At 41.9% G+C, this 21,042-nt stretch overlaps 1 protein-coding gene across 3 annotated transcripts in view; it reads left to right on the top strand.

The window, feature by feature from the left end:
* The window catches only part of pola1 (polymerase (DNA directed), alpha 1), a 50,703-nt gene extending 29,888 nt beyond the window's left edge, over nt 1-20,815 (top strand). For 2 of the 3 annotated variants that reach the window (XM_053488319.1, XM_053488317.1), the window contains exons 34-38: nt 894-1,025; nt 9,450-9,566; nt 13,168-13,264; nt 19,913-20,048; nt 20,278-20,815. In XM_053488319.1, the coding sequence (XP_053344294.1) occupies nt 894-1,025; nt 9,450-9,566; nt 13,168-13,264; nt 19,913-20,048; nt 20,278-20,323 (528 nt within the window). In that variant the 3' untranslated portion in view covers nt 20,324-20,815. Of the gene's footprint in view, nt 1-893; nt 1,026-9,449; nt 9,567-13,167; nt 13,265-19,912; nt 20,164-20,277 lie in introns of those variants that run through there. The other variant, XM_053488318.1, reaches the window with a different exon arrangement.
* The last annotated feature ends 227 nt before the right edge of the window (nt 20,816-21,042 follow it).

Below are 21,042 nucleotides of genomic sequence, written 5' to 3'. Positions count from 1 at the left end.
CGCGTCCTCCTAGCGTGTCGGAGAACTCGCACACTCTTTCTACAAGAACCTCTTACGCGCACAGAGACGAGGAAATTTTTTAAGTTTACTTTGAACGTATTCACTTTTCCGACTTTGATTTATCCTCACACACACGCGCGCATGCACGGCTGCTCATGCCTCACTGATAAGCTCATGTAATAATTAAGAGCGCGGTATTTCAGAGCATCTGTGTGCAGAGGGGGGGGCGAGCGCAAAAGCCTTGACTCTCAGCCGCGCAGTCTAGCGAGAAGCTTTTTTCTTTTCTTATCAGAGAGGAGAGAGGAGGAGAGCAGGAATGCAAACACACTCTCGCCGCCGCAGCCGGCCCGAGAGAGGCCAAAGAGTATTTGCATAGAAGCACTGTTCCTCTCAAAGTGCTATCCAATGATGGGAGTAAACATCATAAACGGGCTAATGGCTCACACAGACTACCGGTGGTCCGATCCAGAAGGCAGCCGAACGCTTTCCTCCTGTCATAAAGCAAAAGCGCTGGTCAAGTTTTTCTCTGGTGAGAGAAAGTTTCTAATATTTGAGCGGCTCTAACGCATTAACGCTCCGTGCGTTTCGGCCTGTTTGAGACGTAATGGCTGTAGAAGACAGCTCGGGTAGGGGACAGGATGAAGGGGTGCTGTGTTTTCCACCCACTGTTTAATCCTCGCTGCTCTTGACAGGGCTGCTAAAAGCCCCGAATCAGACTTGCGGCTTTTCTTTTTCTTTTTTTTTTATACCAGGGAAAAGTGGACTTCACGCAACAAATTCTGTTTATTTAAATCTTTCCTACATGAATCAACATTAACAATGATGCATATTAAAAACAAAAGCAATACTAGTAAATAACAATGTTTGTGTCTCTATCGCTTTCTCGCTCTCAGGGGAACGTGATTGAACCGAGTCTGACGCGCTGCTGCCACGTCCCCTGTAACGCGAGCCCTCTACGTTACCACGTTCAAATCAGCAACAAACTGCTCCTGGACATTCGGAGACACGTCCGCAAATACTACAGCGTAAGTATGAAACGTATAGCTACCTTTTAAACGTCACGGTTCATCTGCAAAATAGTTAGTTAGTTTCCTGTTCTCGCTTGCGTTACACAGCCTTAAACAGTCGTTCCCTTCATATGTTGCTAAGAAACCTTTAAGTAGCGTAAACAACGTTTTGTACGCGGAGTGTTGGAAAATCACTTCCCTGTGCCGTTACTTCAGAAATTATGTATTACAACGATCAAATGAATAGAAATAAACCTGCGCTATTATAAGAGCTGCTGTAGTTACAAAAAAACATTGATTAACTCATTCTGGCCAATCAGAAGCGAGAATTTGATCGCACTATGATGGAAGAGGGTTTATTTATGAAGTGTACTTATTATAACAGCTATAGATAAATCAATTCTAATTTTAGCTTTTTAACTGACATTCAATCATTTCAGCTGTGGATTTTTTTTTTTCTATTTTAATTTTATTTTAAGTAATTAATGAAAAGTAGTTGGTAATATATTTTATTTCCAGCATCGTCAAATCACCCAGAACCCGAGCCATGGAACAAAGAATTAACATTTCATTTTGCGGCTATAGAAATGTAAAGATTTCTACAGTACACTAATTCAGCTACTATGCTGTTGTTTGAGAGTTCGATCTGATTGTCCAGGAGCTTCGGTTGTAGAAGGTGGATCACATGATTGCACAGGTCCAAAAGGTTCTGGTTCGGCGGTCAAGTCCGATATAAGTGACTAATAATTACTGATTGTAAAAGGATGTTTGGTCTAAATACGTCCAAAATTTCTTAGAAAAAGAAAAGCTTTTGATGAGTCAGAAATGACGACACGGTTTTGTGATTGGCTGACAACTCCCCAAAACACGCACCCAACATTTTTAACCAATCACAACGTGCGAATCAAGTGACCGAATTGCATTGTGTTGGTCGTTAATATAGAAAGATTTAATTAATGGGAAAATTACTTTTATGGCATTATTTAATTTTTAAAGTGAATATCTTAGGAGAAGAGTTTTATTTGTAAGATGAAAATGTTTGTTATTAGCTGAAGTGGTAAATATTTTTCATTCAGATAAAAATTTTTAGCTGCATTTGGCGAAGGCGCCATAATTTTCGGAAAATCTGCATATTTACATTTTATTTTCGATTTATTTAATATTATCTAACTTTTTACTTTTACTACTAATAAATTAGTTAATTAAATGGCTAATAAAATAGTCAGTTTTACTCGTTACTTAAAGACTGTTGATCAGGTCACTACTAGGAAGTTTAATTAATTGAAGGTTAAATTATTTAATTAATGGGTTGTTTGTTTTTTCAGAAACTTTCATCAGATTATACAGTGTGTGGCTGGATTAATCTAGTTTATTAGGAATCATTCTTTTGTCGTACGCATAAAACATCTCATAAAAGACTTGTCCTGTTTGTGTACAATAATTTTAATAGTTTTATAGTCCTGATTATTGAACTAACAAATGTGCAATGTATCTAAAGTCTGATTATTAAGCATTATCCTTTTTTTTTTTTTTTTTTTTTTTTAACCATTCCGTCAAGCAGAACACTCATCAGTAAATAATCACAGTATCGGGTATGTGCTGGAATTTGCAGGATTGTTGAAGAAGGAATGAGAAGCTGACTTTTTTTTTCCCCTCCTCCTTGTGAATGTTCCATTAGCAGCCATCATGTCTGAGGGTAAGAGTAGCAGGTAAAGGGAGAGAGAGAGGGTAAAAGAATGAGAAAGTGAAAGTGAGCCTCGGATAAGAAGGAAGGGGGGGTGGGGGAGGTGGCGGTGGAGGGGTTCGTCCTCCTGCCGTGCCGTGCAGAAATCAATTAGTCGTGTGAATGTAGCCACCTCCCTGAGCGGGGCCCTGCGCCTGTGGCCCTCTTTGTCAGTAGGTGTGTAAACCAGCTGCCGGCTGTGAATGCTAACATCGCCTGTAAGCCCAGGGCCCATCGCGCCCGCGTCCCTCCTCCCGCACCGAGAGCAATGAAGAGGGGTAATATTGTGTAATTAAGGATTCCTTTCAGCTGAGGGGAGAGCTCAAATAGAGCTGTTTGTTCGCTGAGATGGAGCGAAGAAAGCCGGGGCTGTGTAATGGAGTGGGGGCGACTTTACAGGCTTTACATGGTTACAGATTGGAAGTCGGAGGTGTTTGTAGAGTTAGGCGCGCAACACCCAGGACCAATACCAACACCGGCGGGGGCATTAATCATGGGGCAAATTACTGCCGCGGCCACCTTTTTTTTTTTTTTTTTTTTTTTTTTTCCTCCCCTCCTTACCCCGCCACCGTTACCAATAAACCAGAGCTTTGGAGACAAAGCAAATACGCACTCCTGTCTACTTCTCTTCTTCTTTTCCATTCCCGGACTCCTTAGACGAAATGAGAGCCCCCGTCGTATTTACTCCCCATTCTAATGTGGGTTGCCATGGCGTTTAACAAATTATTGCAATTACGTTCGTCACACGGGTCGCCCTTGGTAACTGGCTGGGGAGAGAGAAGAAAATAAATAAATAACAGAAAAAAAAAAGAAAGGTGGTGGTGGTGTGTGTTGGGGGGTTTATGTGTGTGTGTGTGTGATGATCCTGTTTTGAACAAAAGGTCAAATTGCTGAATAGAAAAGCCTTGATTAAGGCGAAGATGTACAAAGTGGACGCTTTTTTTTGCCCATTCAGCTGCTCTGTGGTGCCGAGGCCGCGGCCTGTAAGTACATCTGTTGATTACTGAAGTACAAAGCCCCGTGCTAAGCCCGTTGTCTCGCGGCTCTTTGGCACTCATACGCCTGTAATCGCAGGTTTATATTATATAATATAGTATAATGTAATATAATTTTATACATAATATACTATACGCGGGTAGATTCAGCCAGTGTGGAGTGTAAGGGTGGGTTTTTTTCTTCTCTGCCTCCATTTGAATTTACTTGTGTTAATTTTAACTTAATTTCTAAACGCAAAAAGAAAAAAAGAAAGAAAGAAGAAAATTGTCCTTAAATGCGTTAGGATTGTAATGGAGAAGGAGGAGAGCAGAGACAAGCAAAGCGCAGAGCCTTTCTCTCTCTCTCTCTCTCTCTTTCTCTCTCTCTCTCTCTCCCTTTCCTTTCCGCTGCCTTGCGCTGATTCATCGCCCTCAGGTTTTGCCCAGTGTTTGGTTAAATTATGTGGAACTCATTTGACGTCTGCAGAAGTGGCTGTATTCACTATGTCAGGTATCGACTGGTATAATTATGCAATTATGAGGCTTTATCCTGCCTCTCTCTCTCTCTCTCTCTCTCTCTCTCTCTCTCTCTCTCTCTCTCTCTCTTCAAGCCAGTGCTTAGTGTTTCAATTAGATGTCTTTTTTTCCCCCATTTCTGCTGCTCCTTGATTTTTTGTTTCCTTTTTTCTTCTCCCTCCCTTCTTCCCTCTGTCTCTCCCTCCCTTCTGTCTCGGTTACACAGGTTTCTGAAGGACTCCAGCTGGAAAGTGAACCCTTTCTTTAATTTGTGTATTTCTGTGTTTATCACCACCTTCACAATATTGATGTGGATTGTTTTGGAGTTGTTGTTTTTTCCTTCTCCACCGACAGTTGCGTGATTTATAGTTTCATTTGTTGGTATTCTTCCTTTTAGACGTCGTGTCATTTCTACATGAGCAGTATGTATGCATGCATCTACGTCGTTCCATCATTATTCCGTATCCTCGAAATTTAATATTCCTGATGCTAACTAGAAAGCAGGAATGCACTTTCCAGGACTGGTCTTTCCTGGCCCATGGGAACTGTTCTGTTGGTTTAGTCTTGGGCCTCCTCAAGCACAAAAGGGCCGCAGGGCAAACAGAGGGGTGATAACACCGTCGCTCTCTTTAAAATGAAAACCAAACAGCTCACATATGTCAGGATTCAATTACTCTCCCTTGGCTTCTCTTTTTTCTTTTTTTTTTTTCATCCCCACCATTCTCTCATCTTCGAGGCCCGGGCGCTAATTATCCAAATAACCTCGGCCCACCATGCAAAAAAGGCCGCGCAGATGAGATTAATTGGAAAATCGAAACAAACTGTTGATTCTGATAAAGTCGTGAAGGTGTGAACAATGCCGGTGTGTTTGTCGGTGCAGGTGAGTGATAAGACGCATCTTGGGCTTAAATACGGAGCTGATAAGCTTTAGAAAAGAGACCCTCCAGAACTAATCAGAGCTCAGGAAATGAGAGCAAATTAACATCATCGCAGCGGAGGGGAAGCTTTCGCTTTTGCTGCTGCCGTCGTGTGTGTCTATTATTATCAGTGAGTCAGACGTAAAGCACAACATGATCATGATCGAGTTGTATGGTTTGAATATCGGTTTTAATTAGTTAACTAATCGGGCAAATGGATGAAAAAAAAAACTCAAAACGAATGAACCCCAAATGAACCGATCACTAAACGTGAAGAATGTGCAGATTTACAGCATATGTTTAAACTCTACGGCAGGTTAGACGCGAGTCTAGAAACTGTTCTTACACGGTAAAGAGTACTTCTGCTTACCTCACACTTTGCTGAAGGTTGTGTGTTTGTATATATACACTACTGCTCAAAAGTTTGGGATCATTTGCAAATTTCTTTGTTTTTGTTTAGTGATTTATTTTCTACATTTCACAACAATACTGGAGATTATGAAATAACGCATACGGAATTATGTAATTGTGAAACAACAAGAATAGTCAGTTGTTATTTTAAGACACTAAGGTCAGTTCTTGCAAGAACATCGTGTCGAGTGTGTTTGTAAAACCCATCAAGCTCCATGATGAAACTGTCTCTCATGAAGATCTTCCCAGGAAAGCAAGACCAAAACTGAGCTCTGCTGCAGAGGAGACGTTCATTTAGAGTCACCAGCCTCAGAAATCACCAATTAACAACCAGCACCTCAGATTAGAGCCGTTATTTAGCTTTACAGAGCAGAGGTAGCAGATATACATCTCAATATCATCTGTTCAGTGGAGATTATTGTGTGTTTTGGATAAACGCTTCAGTATTGTTTTACAGTGTAGAAAGAAAGAAACATAAGAAACGACCATGGAGTTAGAAAGTGATCACAAACTTTTGAGCGGTTGTGTATAGAGTGGAACCTTGGCATGCAAATTTAATTTATTCTGAAGACAAAATAATGTAATAATGCAGATGCAAATATTACCAATTTCCATTATAATCTTATTTTTGCATATAAAAAAACATTTAGAAATAGTAAAACATAAAATTATTAGACATTAAACCCCACTTAACCTTAATTTATGATGATTCTTGGCAGCGGCTGTTTTTTGTTTTAGCTGTGATTTAAAAAAAAATAATAATAATTGAAATTGTCTCCCTTTTCTTCTTGCTACCGTCCTTGCTAACATTCATGGAGCTGTGTCTTCACTGAATCTTGCACCAAAAAAAAAAAAAAAACGCAAGCAAGTTGAACTGCTCCTGGGCGTAACTTAGATTTAGATTTAGGTTCGGTTTGTGTGTGTGTTTGGACGTATGCTAAAAATGATTCTTATGCCGATGCACCTTTCAGTTCTTAAGGCGAAAATTCATAAATGAGGGCATTCGTATGCCGAGGTACCGCTGTCTGCGCAGAACTGCACTGCTCAGTAAAGGTCGTTTCAGCTCTATTTTACAGAATTATCTCCTTTTATGCTCTTAGTGGCAGAAGTAGAGGAGAGAAGAAAGTCGCCCACCTCACCCCCAAAAAATGTTTGGTTATGAAGCAGGCTTATAGACTTTGATCTTTATTTTTATAGATTTTTATTTTATTTTAAACGTTTAAAGCGATTTTTCCACTGTAGGGCGATTAAATAACTTTTTTCGCTCTTCCAGATTAAAGGGGCTAAGTACTAACATCTAACTCCCTTGAGTATAACGTGCAGGTTGCGGGTTCCTACTGAGAGTAATAACGATCACCTGATTACTAACATTACAGCATTACGCCTGGCTTCCACTTCAACGTAAACGGTAGAAAATGAAAGTGACAGGCTGTGGAAGAAACACACAAAAAAAAAATCTGTGAAATATAGGCATTTATAATTCGTGACAAACCGACAAAATGCATCGTGACATTTAGCACCGAATTCAGGTTTTTGTAGTTAGTTATTTAGCTAATGCGTCCCCTATACACTCACACCTGTTTGGAATAAAACACGCGGCATGCATTAAGCTTAGTGTTTTAAGTTATTTCAGATGTTTCTATGGTAACAGAGTCCGGTGTAAAATAGGCAGACGTTTCATAATCAAACAAGTTTTTGTTTGTGTTTTTTTTATTTTATTTTGGGAAATCCCTCGTCATCGTAATACGCTAGACAGGCTGAGATGTTTAACTCGCTCGTTCTTGAACTTTAGGCCCCTGCTGAGTTACAGCCGTCTGCGTGTAACGGCGTGTCTGGAGGTGGTTTTCTGCGTCGTACACCACAGCATTTTACCCACAGCTACACTTAATTTATTTTTTTAACTATAACGTCTTACTTTTCATCAGTTTGTTTGGTCAGATTGTTAAGGATCTCCGTCTGCAAGACAGGTTCGAGTTTTTGCTATAGTTACCGAAAATATAAACAGTCATTCCTTCACGATCACTTGTCCCCCTTTTTTTTTTTTTTTTTTCTTTTTTTTTTAGTTAATTCATTAATTTTTTTTAACTGCCCTAAAAACTTCAGAACACTCAGACACTGGAGACTCCTTCTATACATGTTTAATTATTGTCTCCTTACAGAAAATGTCATTTTAAAAAATTATTGTATGTTTTATAATGAATCCTTACATGGCATGTCCATCTCACACGTCTCTGTGAATAAGCTGTTACTAATGAAAGGGTGACATTAGTATAGAAACGGATCATCAAAATTATCCCTGCGATTTGCAGCTGCACCACTGGAGAAACTTTTTAAATCCAGAACTCAACTTTGACTTTTTAGTTGAAAGAAATAAAATTACTGCCTGACTGGCATTTTTTTTTAAAAAGGAATGTTTATAAATTCATTTATATATTGTTTCAACTTTTATTCAGTTATGGGTGTCGCACATTTGTAATCCTAAACTCTTTCTAATCAGCCATTTTTCAGCCAGTTTTTGTTTAACCAATACTAACTGAGTTCAGCTTTGTGGCCTAGCCCCGTCCCTTGTCACTTATTCGGTTTCACCAGCTCGAATAAGACGTCACCTGCAGACCCGTGGACCCTTAGACCTTTCCGGTTTCTTCTCTCCTATTTGTCGACAGCTGCGCTTCATCGTCACGGCTCCGTCTTTTCTCCGTCCGCAGTAATGCAGGCGGTGGTGCTAATGCTCTGTGGGACAGGTGCGAGGGTGAGCGCTTTATTCGAGGTGAGGGGTGAGGGGGGGGGCTCTGTCATTAGCAGGGCATTACCCACATTAGCCCTGGCCCCTGCTCTAATCATAGGGGAGAGGCAGGCAGGGCCAGCGGGGGGGTTCCTGCACCTGTCCCAGGCCCCTGAACCCACAGCGCAGGAAAATCCTGTGCTGCGTGCGTCGACGATGATCACCACTAAGCTTCCAATAGGGGGGCAATTGATGGGGAAATTTGACAGAATTATTCTTTGCCCCCGACTATGTAGGGGCATGATTTTTTTTTTTCTTTTTTTTTTCCATGTTTTTTTTTTCCCTTTTAATTTCCCTTCAGCTCACATTATCGATGTGAAGGTTTTATTTATGACGACGTTTTTACAGAATGTACAACTGACCGATAAATAAATTACTTATATAAAATAATATAATGATTCAAAAGTTTATTTGATCATTTCTATTCTTATTTAATGAAATCATATTTATCTTGCCGTAAGGTCAGACAGTAACTTTAACCTAAAGTCAAGAGTGCCATGCTTTAATTTAGTTTCATTTAATTTTAATATACATTTTTAAAATCTGACAAACATACTAGAGCAAAACGATGATGTACTTATGCATTTGTGGGATTATTGTCCACTTCATAGCGTCTCATATTGAAAGGCATTATGTTAGTGAGCGTATCTAGTCAATAGGAAGTCAATTGGGATTTGACCCCAGTCTGTCGAGGCTTAACTTCTACAACAGATGTCCGTGTTAATGAATTGACTGAACATGACGGATGTTTTAGCGCGTCCTGGGTAACCCGAGACGCTAAGGATCAACAGTTAATAAACTATTAATGTGACTAAATAAATCAAAGATGACGATCGTGATTGATCCGGGTGTGTCGCTGCTGCTGATATTTGTTCTATTTGTAAAAAATGTTATAAGTATATACAGCCTTGTTAATATTAAAATGAATTTACAGAACAAGGAATGTGATTGGGTTGTAGTTTAATTGTGTGTGTTATTAATCGGAAACTTTAGATTTTTTTTTATGAATATATATTTTTTGCGTTAATATGTGCATTATTGAACATGTTTGCTTTTTTCTACATTTAATGCAGTCTCTTTTTTTACTTCTCTCTCTCTCTCACACACAAACACACACAGGGATGGCTGCAGTGTGAGGACCAGGCGTGTGGAAACCGGACACGCCGTCTCCCCGTTGCGTTCTCGCGCTCAGGCCCGATCTGTCCCGTCTGCTGCAAGTCCACACTCAGACCTGAGGTACGGCTGCATGCTCGGTCCTGACACCTGTTCAGCCAGCTGATGGCGCTGTGGAGCCAGTGAACATCTTTATCACAGGCGCTGCTTCTCTGTTCCTTTGCTTTCATCTCCTCCATCCTTCACACCTTCCTGTTCTAGTGGACAGGGTCTAATTAATAAGCGTCCTCGGATTCGTTTTTTCCCCAGAGGACTGTGGGCGGGTGGGCCTTGGGGTGGGCAAGAGGGTGTTAGTGTTTCTGGTTCTCAAATGTCAGGACTGCAGGTGATGCCTCAGAGTCAAAAACTTTGACCAACACGGACCGACAGGAGACTTTGCAGCTCTTGTCTTATCTGCATCTCTTTTTTTCCTTTTTTTTCTTTTTCTTTTTATTGTTCTGTCTCGCTCGCTCTTCTTTTCTCTCTCTCGCTCTCTCTCTGGCTGCTGCTGATTTCTCTGTCTGGTTCTGTGGCGACAGGTTGAAACCCAAAAGGACAATTTCTCTTGTCACCATAGCCACTTAGGCGTCCCCTTCTCTGCCTGGTGAGATGGCAGTTTAAACTGCGGGCTGAATAAAACATTAACTTCCTCACCCCTTTCGTCGTCCCTCTGTCGCTCTGAGCTTCGCCTCTTTCCTGACAGCGATGCTCCTCGCCTCGCCTCGAGTCTCCACGGCCACGGAGACATCGACCGCCATTGTATCCAGATTAAATGGAAGTGTAATGGGCACCCTAGACTGATTGGCTGGTAATTTGGAGGAGTTATATACAGGTGCAATTTGTAATATTTTCAGTAAATTAGTTTTTTTTTTCCCTCCTCTCTCTCTCTGTTGCTTTTCTCTCCCTTCCTCTTGTTCTCTCTCACTCTCTCCTTCAATCCCAATGTCTCTCTCTCTCTCGCTCTTGCTCTCGCGCCCCCTCCCTCACTACCCTCCCTCCGCCTCCCCACCCCACTCGGTCTCCGTTTTATTGATGTACGTTCAGGCACCCATTAGGGCTTCCTTTTTTCCCTCTAGTGGAAATTGCAGCATGTTAATTTTCACACAAATTACAGCAATAGCAGGTATCTCTATTTGATACATTATAACGGGAGCAATCAGGGATAATTGAGTGCCTTTCAGATGGAGACCGGCGCATTCACTTCAATTCAAAGCCAGTCCATTTATCGCCTAATCGCTCTTTAAACACTGAATTTCTGGGAACAAAAATTCTTGTCATAATTTTGCTTAAGTGTATTTGGAAATCACAGTCCTTTGAGCAAGGATAATTGAAATCAAATCCCTTTCAAGGGAGCTGACATTTCTACATTTCCCCCCAATTGAAATTAATTTCAAAAATTGAGCATGAATATCTTCAAATAGCAGGCAATTATACCTTTCAATGGGGAGAAATTATGCGCACAAAAAAGTGGAGACATCAACTGGCGCTTCAGTTAAATGTCTTTGTTTCCTACTGTGTTTGCCTTGTAAAGATTTACATATATTGACTCATTATGAAACCTTGTGATGCCGATCGCCTTCCTTTTTTCAGCTCGGCCCATTAAAATTAACTCTAATTGGAGCGTTTTGTGTTAAGCCTCATCAAAACTGGCTTTTTTTTCCTCCCCTTGTGCTGCAGCTGCAGAGATCTGCATGAATTAAATAAAAAAATATATAAAAAAAGTTTTTTTTTTCTTTCCTGCCGCTGCTGTCGGGTTAGAGAAGCATAATTCTATAAGTTCTTTACATCCAGACGCAGTTTTATAGTTGTTAAGTGGCCTTTTCCCGAGTTTAACTAAATGTCATACCCGGTTTTACTTTATTCCAACTTGAAATGTATACATTAAAGGATTTAGATTACTTTTTAGCAGCGTCGTTTTGCGTCTTGTTCGTTATGTTTTGGCACAGGCGTCTCTCTTTCCCTCCGTGAAGTGTATAGTGTTGTAGCTTTATCATGAGGCGGTGGCGGCGGTGGATGTGGGGTCTCTGGGGAGAGGCAATTTCACAGCTGGTTTGCTTCTTAGTCATTCGGGCCGAAAATGCTGCAGATTTGCGACGAAAATTGAAATGGTGTCAGTACAGGAACAAAGCATTGAGCCGACCAAAAAACGGCGGGGAGGGGGAGGTGGTGGAGGGTGGAGGGATGGGGCGGCGATAAGAGGGAGATAACCGCGAGAGTGGTATGGATGTGGCAGGGTGACTAAATTCCAAATCGAATAACGGTTGATGAGCCGCTCGCCACGCCTTTTTGACACCTGTCAGAGGTACGTGAGGCGCTGTGGAGTCGGTGCTGACCCCGCTGTGTGTGTGTGTGTGTGTGTGTGTGTGTGTGTGGGAGGGGTGTTATAGCTATATTAATCTTATACAATCTGCACAGTTTCGCAGGAAACGCATGCACGCGCGTGTTTATTCAGTAGAAAGAGTGTTTGCCGTGCTGGCGCTGGATACAAGGCCTCCATTACGGCCGCATTGCTGAATCGACGGGCACGGTTGTTGACCAGCTAGTGCATTATGGGTCAACAGCTGCTGGCCTCATCGGAAGCTGTGGAGGGCAATTAAAAGCTGAAGAGAGGCCCTCGCTAAATTCCCTCTGCGGCATGCTTTCTCTCGCTCCGTCTCTCTCTCTCTCTCTCTCTCTCTCTCTCTCTGCGCCAGGCATTGCATGGCTTCTATGGTGACTTGTAGAGACGGCGACCCAATAATGGCAATTAACATAAAAGTATAATGGCTAATCAAATTGACAGCCACCGTTGTTCATCAGCTCCACACACAATGCCTTATCAAAACAAACTATTATGAAGTAGGTAATTTTCGAGGTAATTTCAGATTCCCCTCTCTCTCTCTCTCTCTCTCTCTCTATCTTTTCTCATCCCTCTCTCTCTCTCTCTCTCTCTCTCTCTCTCTCTCTCGACCTGAGCGCTTCTGGCAGGCAGACACGTGGCCAACGATAATTACAGCAGCATTTACAAACCAAACAAATTGTTTCCTGCTTTTGTGGTACTTCTGCAGAGGGGAGCGAGCGACAAGGGCGCCTGGTTTTTGGCCAATCAGACAGATTTGGCAGGTTATATGACTCTAAACTCAGGGCTCGCCTGAGCAACTGTGTTTGCCTCCGTCTATGACAGTGGAGAATATATGACAAACACTACCTGTCTCTCCAGCTGTAATTAAGGCAGGTGATTCTCCAGCTTTCCCTGATTGAATTGCACCAATCTCATTACGCTCCAGCCTTCCATTTTCCCCAGCGAGATGAGAGAAAAAAAACAAAAAACACAGTGCTAAACCGACGTGAGGTAAACATCCGTGTGATTATGGTTAATTGTTTTTTTTTTCTCTCTCTCTCTCTCTCTCTCTCTCCTTTCTCTCTTTTCCCTTTTTTCTTTTTCAATGTGAATGAGCGATTGAGTAATCGACCACCACAGCGTCACTAAACAGTTTGAAGAGGGGTTGTGAAGTGAGTTTGGGTTCACGCATCATCGTATTGATAACATGGCGTAAAAAAACAAAAAACAACAACCAAAAAAAAAAACACGCTGACTTGTTTTTGCGTTCCCACTTTTGTGATGCAGTATGTTTTCTGCTCGTTCTTTAAACCTAAACTAAATGATGCCATGTTTTGTGTTTTTTTTCTTCTTTTCTCGTTACAGTATTCGGAGAAGGCGCTCTACAACCAGCTGTGCTTCTACAGGTTCATCTTTGATTGGGAATACGCCACAACCAAAGTCCTGCAGGGGGACGACAGAAGTAAGAAGGCGCCGCTACGCAGAAAAACACGACAAATTATTTATTTTTAAATCCATGCTACATACAAAACGACAGGTGCATGCACACCGATGCTCAGACATGCTGGAGGTGGTCAAGGGGTTGGTTAGAAAAAAGAGACGGGGGGAGGGGTATTGGGGGTTAAGGATGTACGGCTCCTCGAGTCGACAGCCTTAATTCAGGCGAGGGATTCAATCACGGAGCGGCGAGGAATGCAAAGCGGTCCAATCAGTTCGAGGGAGCGCGAGAGGGAGAAAAGCCTCCTCTCAGGGCCGGCAGGCACTCAGTAATAGCGTTGGCTCTGTTGATTGAAAACAGTTTTTAGATTTTGGAAAATGATAGGGCGAGTAATTGGCGAGAAGGCAAAAGGATAGGCCTTCATAAATAATGGGACATGGAGCATATATTTCCAGCGGCCCTGCGCGGGATCCGGCCCCGGTGTGACCGAACCGCAGCTTTACGCTACTTACCCAGCGGCCCTCTGTGATTGATGTCACTTGATTAAAAAGGACCACTTGGAGCGGACTTGTAAATGTATTTATTTCTTTCTCCGTGTGCCGATGAGGTCCGGAGCGAGAGCGATAGGCGTAGATAAATATAATGTGTAATCAATAGATGACCACTCAGAACATGAAGCTAGCCGAGTGGCTGTGGAGAGGAGGGAGTTTGGGGGTGTTGGTGGTGTTGGGGATGTGTGGAGGAAGGTGGCGGGGGGGGGGCCTCTAACATGATTATAGACTTGGCTTCTCTCTGGAATTTTTTATTTCTCTACTTTTCCCTACAGTCAGGGGTGATTGTGGCCAATCTTGGTAGTTCTGACCTGTCTCTGTGCTCGGCCTTGCCTCTAATTTCACTTTTTCTATGATTATTCCACTCCATCTGATTTCTTCCCAGTTGAGATTGGATGTAAATATTGTTCAGAGTTTACGACGTCCATAAATTTCCGCCCCATACTGACTCTGACTCTGATTATTTCATGCCTGCTTCTCTGAGGCCACATGGTAATCCCATGTGTTAGTGTATTATAGACTTGCGGGACTCTGTGAGAAATTACAGCGCTGCTTCACGGCTGCTGTCTTTAACGCCGATCCAGGTGTTGATTTCGGACCCTGGGTGGGCCTCTTATTGCCGTGTATTGACTCGTAGCGATTAGGAGGAATCGAATTCGGTTGCACCCATATCCTCGCTTTGATCAGTATCACTGACACGACGAGTACTTTATGATTTTTTTTTTTTTTTTTTTTTTTTTTTTTGTGTAATTCAACATTTTTCGTTTTAAGCTCGCTTTTGTCGTCCACATCTGTAAAGCATACACAAAGCAAAAAAAAATACAAGTTATGGCTGTAACCATGTAGGCGTAGTATTTTATTCTAGGTGTTTGGTCACAGTCAGTGCTTTTAGTGTTCCATTTTTCCCCCCCTCTTTCAGGGGTCTGATAGGACCCCCTTCTTGTTTTTAACCCCCCCTCCCCCCCTCCTGCAAAGAGCTGGTGAGTGAAGACTCCTTTGAGGCCTGTAGTTGATTCCGCTCTGCAGTCAGCAGTGATGTATCCTTTACTTCAGTCCATTTACTCCACAAAAGGGAAGAAGCGTGAGGTCGAGCTCCGGGCCGAGAGAAAGGCGCCGGCGTAGTGGGAATGATGGAATAAAGTGTAGTTCTAGAAACTTTCAGCTGCCCCCTTTTGCAACACACAAACACACGCGCGCACATACGATTGTAATTTTACTGAATTCACGCCAAACTCTCTCTCTCTCTCTCTCACTCACCACCAGCCTGCGACGTTTAGTGTCGTATCGTCACAGATTTTCTGTCTGTCTCTGATGAGCGAGGAATTGCTTTTAAAGTGGGCATTATGCCAGCGCGACGGCACAATAGAAAAACCAATCTTGGCGCTATTCTGTCGGCTGCGCCGTTATTGTGGCGCTTTAGATAACTGCGACTGTACTGTGCCGGGGGTTGGTGGGAAAGGGGGGGTGCTTTGGAGGATGGGGCGGACACGCCGGACACGGGGGCCAGAGGTGAGCGAGCCGATCCTACTTCAGCCTTTGGTCTCCAACCTCGACGTGAACAATGGAGCTGCGTAAATGGGCCTGCTTGGTCAGTCTGAGGAGTTCAGAGACATTAAACTTAACAGCTGATGGAGTCTCGGCTCTGATTGACCAATCGACTCGGCTGTTACTTTTTTTCTTTTTCTTTCTGACCTGAATTGCGGTCATGTGTAGCTCTCGTCACCGACAGCACAGGCCACAAGCCTGTTCTGCTGCTTGATGATGAAATCATGAGTTTGAGTTCAAATTTTAGGCTTTTTTTTTTTCCTTCCCTGTTGACCTGATTTTAAACTTTCTGACAAGGGGGCGCTATTAATCACTAGCACGTGTGTATATAGGACATAGCCCAAAATATTGTGTAGGAACTCTGGAGCATCCGTTCCTGCTGTTTTACACAGAAAATTTTTCTTGTTTCAGTTGATGACGTGATCACGAGATCTTTTCATTAGAATCAGCATTAAACTAATTTTATTATATTATTTTACCGGAAGTCTAATTTTTTGGCGATATCGCCCAAAAAATTATATATATATATTTTTTTTGGCGATATCGCCAAAAAAATTATATATATATATATATATATACTCTTATTCATCTTCGCCAACTGGTAGCATGTGGAGCGGTGAACTAACCATGGACAACTACCTGTGCTGTACATTCCATACCTTCTTCTTTTGTACACGAGATACACACTATGCCTCATGGTTATTATGTTAGCGCTTTCTTCAACACATAATGAGTTCACAAGCACATAAGTTTAACTTCCTGGTCAAACCCAGAGGCAGGAGCCGAGGTGCAAAAAGTAACTTGCCTCCCAGCCGCATTATCCGTGTTTAGCTAGTCCAGCTTCAAAAAGTTTAGTTCAGTCGAACAAACACGTGTACCTTCAGTTTAAAAGCCATCATTAAACATACTGACTGATTGGAAAAAAAAAAACTGTTTGTTTATGGGCTTTACTGCTCAGAACCGAATAAATATAAGGATGTCTGTTTGCTTCCCGCCTCTTCTTTCCTCTCTTCCTCCAGACTTCATTTTTCTCTTGACGCTTTTTATTTAAACGTCCAAATCTGATCGTCTCTTACCCGTGTATGAACCAATCACAGTAAATCACACCATTCATCATGTTAGCGTGTCACACATTAGCATCCAGGAGTGCTATCCAGGCCCGTGATTGGACTCGGAGCCTCGGACCTTTGGAAGGATCTGGACGGCGTGTCGGTCTCATGACTTCATCAGAGCTCTCAGCTGGGATTGAACAGGAATGTATGTACTGAGTGTGTCCACAGAGTAAGTGGGGTGCTTTTGGTGTGTGTGAGTGTGTGAGAGAGATTTCAGATGCAGAATCTGATCTACATGTAGACCACAGTCCTCGGGCTGATTGCAGCGAGCGAGGTAAATGTGGAGGCAATTTCACACACGGCAGGAGATCTTCCATAATAAAGCGTTTTCTCCTTTTTTCTTTTCATTTTTTTTGGATTATTAGATATCCCATATCAATGACGTCCAAATCATGTTGAACTCTGATTCCATTCTTTTCATGAAGAGCAATTTATTTCCAATTTATACTTTTAGTCATCCTTTTTAATGCCTCTCTTGCGCTCTCTCTCTCTCTCTCTCTCTCTCTCTCTCTCTCAGCTCCTTTTTTCCCCCTGCGCGCGCGCGCACGCACGCATACACTCTCTCTCTCTCTCACACACACACACACACACACACGCTCTCTTGTCTCTTCTTAAGTGTGGGCAGTGTGATTATGCTTGTGCCGTAATGTAATTTTGCCGCATTGATAAAATAAAAATTGTCCTTTATCAGTGTGCAGCTAATGCTCAATTTGCAGGCTATCTCCTCTGCAACCTTTTCAGGGCGCCGAGCTCTCGGCCTCGCCGCCCCGCCTCCCCCGCACTCTGCCAGCCTCGAGCTGCTGCAAATCCGCGGGTGCGATTGTCAAATCAATTATTCATTCTGTGCAATTACACTTGCACAAAGAACTTTTCCCTGCTCGCGGTGATGATTAAATTAACAGCTATTCCAGCTGCCTGATAACATCTAATAGAATATTCATAAGCAGCCCAAATGGAATGTATGATCTCCATTAACTTCATCATGCTCACTTAATTACATGCTTGTTATTGTATTTACACCTAGTTAGAGCGCATGGAAGCTGATACACTCTCTCTCTCTCTCTCTCTCTCTCTCTCTCTCTCTCGAATGAGCTTCATCTCCCTCCCTGCCTCCTGTCTTCTCTTCTTCTCTCCTTTTTTTTCTTCCTTCTCTGCTTTTTCAACGTCTCCATCGTTTTATCTTCTTCCCTTTTCCTCCTTCCGTTTTACCTCGCCTTTCTTCTCTACCTTATCTTCACTGGCTACCCCCTTTTTTCTTTTTTCCCACCTCCCCCAAATGCTATTTATTTTAAATACGACCCCTGCCGGGCCTAAGGGGGGAAAGCGAGGTCTATGACAACCTTTGTGGCTTTTAAGTTGCTCTTTTCTATTCGTTTCTTGTACAGTGATTGGGGGAAGAATAAAAAAAGAAGAAGAGGAGGTGGTAGTGGAGAAAAAGACAGAGGAGAAATGGAGGGAGGACAAAAAGAATTATTTTCTTCCACCTTTCAAAAAAAAAAAATGATGACATGATTGCTTTCGCTTGATCATGCATCATCATCTTTGTTCTCTTTCCTCTTTTTTTCTCTTTTTTTTTCCTTCTCCCTCTCAGGTAAATAGTATTCTCCCCCTCGCTCTGGTTCACGTCTAAGCCTTCTGTTCTCTCTTTTTCACTCTCGTTTATGGTAAAATGTGTGTGATGGATAATGGAAGTTGACGTTGGTGTGTGTATGTGGTGATATCTCGGTGTCTGGTTGTTGTTGTTTTTTTTCTTTTCTCCCCCCTGACTCTTGAGGCTCATATTTGTTTTCCACTTGCTAATAAAAGTGATCTGTGATTAAAACCCAAGTATTTGCACGGATTTTCTCAGCAGCAATGATTTCGGACGTCTCTGTGATATCTTACATTGCCACCCTTTGGCAGGAGGACCAACTACAGCTTTGTGTGCAGAGATTCTTTTACATTTGTGGATTCTTAAACGTGTGAAGTCTCTGCTTTACAAAAGATTTTGGCTAAAGCCTTCGACTCGGTCAGTGATTCTGGTTGAGTCCTGCAAGGCTGGCAGTAGCTCTTCTATCATCTCCTCTCTATCATTGAAGGCCCTCCCGTCGGGATAAATGACCCGGGATATCGACCCGATTGCCTGACCTCCCGGCTCCCTGGCAGCGCACTCTATTTAGCCTCCAGACTTCTGCAGTCACCTAGCCCCTCAAACCGTCGCCCTGCTCTGGATTACTGCAGCATTATCGATTCTTGGGGACTTGTGTTTGAAATGATACTTGATAAACCTCTCCATTCTTCTGTCCAAGAGCAGAGTTCGATATTATAGCAGATAGTTTTTTCGTGTCTCTCCCTCTCTCTTAAACCATCTATGGATTTCTTTTTCACCTGCTAGATGATTATATTTGCTTTTTTTTTTTTTTTTCTTGTTCAAATTTTCTCAGTAATTATACGAAGGATTTTTATGAGTTAACCGCTTGGGACGTGCATTTGACACGTCGCTGATCGTGTTCTTGGAAAAATAATGGCCGTGGCTCTGTGTTTATATGGGCATGTAGTGTATATGAGGTTGTGTTAAAATAACATTATTAATCATACACTCTTAAAATAAGTTCTGAGTTGTACCATTTCGTTTCACCGGTCTTATCTTCCAACTTTAAAGCATTTAAACTAACATGCAATTATGTACATTAAATAACTTTTAAATGATAAGTTATAAATATTTGCAGTGCAGGGATAAATGTACCAGTTGTATATACTTATTAGTACTAACTTAGTATAAGAAAAGATAGAGCTGGAATAAATTGACAAAACTGTGTATTAAATATTGATGACTTGAACATTTTCTGGAAAATCTATGGATGTGTTCTGAAAGTGACGGACCACCTGTCCTGACTAGTGAGTAACAAGTCACTTGTGGTCATGTGGGCGTGGCTTGTCCAGTACTCTGGTAATACATTTTCCAAAGCTAGCTATTTTGCCTTAAATAAAATAACGCTTTTTTTTTTTTTTTGGCGCATTACACACTAACTTTTGTCCAAGCATTTTTTTTCTCTGATTAGATTCCCAAATCAAACTAGATGTACCTTCTCATTTTCTTATAATTTCTCATAATATTTCTGTACACCTGTTAAATGGCAAGACGATGAAACCACAGTTACTTGGTGGTCTTTCATATTTGTTGGCAGTTCAATGTAGGTAGGAAATGAAGTTGTGAGCAGGGAACTGGAGAAACCTCCAAAGAAAAATGGTTTATGAAATTTGTCTGAGGAATTATTTGTATTTGTCACTTTGCTTAACTACATTTGATTAATAAATCAGTGCCCCATGGTTCTCATGTACATAAACATAGTTGCTCTCTACTGTGAGTTAGAGCCATGCAGCCTCATAAATGCACATCATGTTTGTTTGTTTATTTATTTTTTCTCATAGATTGACGTTCTCATTTTATTGATGCACTAACCTGTCCTGCATTCTGTCTACAGAGCGATTCAGGAACCAAAATAACGAAGAGAAAGTTGTGTATAAGAAGCTGAAGGCGGCGGTGGACCGTGTGCTGGCGTCCAGCAGCTACTCCGAGGTCAACCTCGCCAAACTCTTCCAGGCCTTTACTTCATTAAAGTAATGTTTTATTAGTGTAGAACCTTCCGGGTGGCAGTTGGACTGTTGAGTTTTTCTAACTAGGATTCATTTGTGTGTGTGTGTGTGTGTGTGTGTGTGTGTGTGTGTGTGTGTGTGTGTGTATATATATATATATATATATATATATATATATACACACATACACACACACACATATACCTGGGGTATCTGCTACTCATCTGATTTTTTTTTTTTGGACAACCTGTAGCGCTTACCTAAGCTCACCCACCCCCCACCTGTATTGCTGGTGGTGATTGCCGTGTTTGTCAAGAGCTTCCTTGATTGGCTGCTCGTCACTCAGCGACTTTCATCATGTCCATTTAGCCCTGTGTCCTGGTCCTTTAATCGATCCCAATTTGGTGGTAAAATGGACATGAAGAGAGCCTAAAGACCCATAAAAACACCAGCACCCTCAATCCATTCCCACCACCACCCCCACCCCCTTCCCTATTTTTCTCCTCCTCTTCGTTCCGCCACACACAACGAGGGAACAATCAGGGGTAATAACTTCTCTCCACCACCACTGGTCCTTGACAGCGTAGCAATTAGCCAATGATACAGACTCGGCCTGGTGATTTGAAGAGCTGGGAAAGATTGGATGCTCGTTTGGACTTACACTCAGTATGGAGGTTTTATACTTTTATGTCTTTTTTTTTTTTTTTTTTTTTGTCTAAGTCAATGTCTGATCACGTCTCGGTTGAATGTTTTTATATACTTCATGTTAAATAAAGTACTTAAGAAAGTGATGAAGTTTGCTGCCGTTTTAAAAAATCTCCAGATGTTAAGTAGAGGAAATGGTATTTCTTCAATTTGCCTTATGGAGGGGAAATAAACTGGATGGATGGATGGATGGATGAGGGGTCTGAATATTGCAGTCAGTTGTGCTGCATGGGTTAAAAAAATGGCGCTTGTTCTATGTGTTTATAATGACAGGTGAACATTTTTTTTTTTTTTTTGCCTTTACACCATTTCA

Source organism: Clarias gariepinus, chromosome 26, assembly GCF_024256425.1.
Source record: "Clarias gariepinus isolate MV-2021 ecotype Netherlands chromosome 26, CGAR_prim_01v2, whole genome shotgun sequence".
Taxonomy (NCBI): Eukaryota; Metazoa; Chordata; class Actinopteri; order Siluriformes; family Clariidae; genus Clarias; species Clarias gariepinus.
Note: the sequence above shows the minus strand (reverse complement) of the source record. Positions and strands in the feature narration are given on the sequence as shown.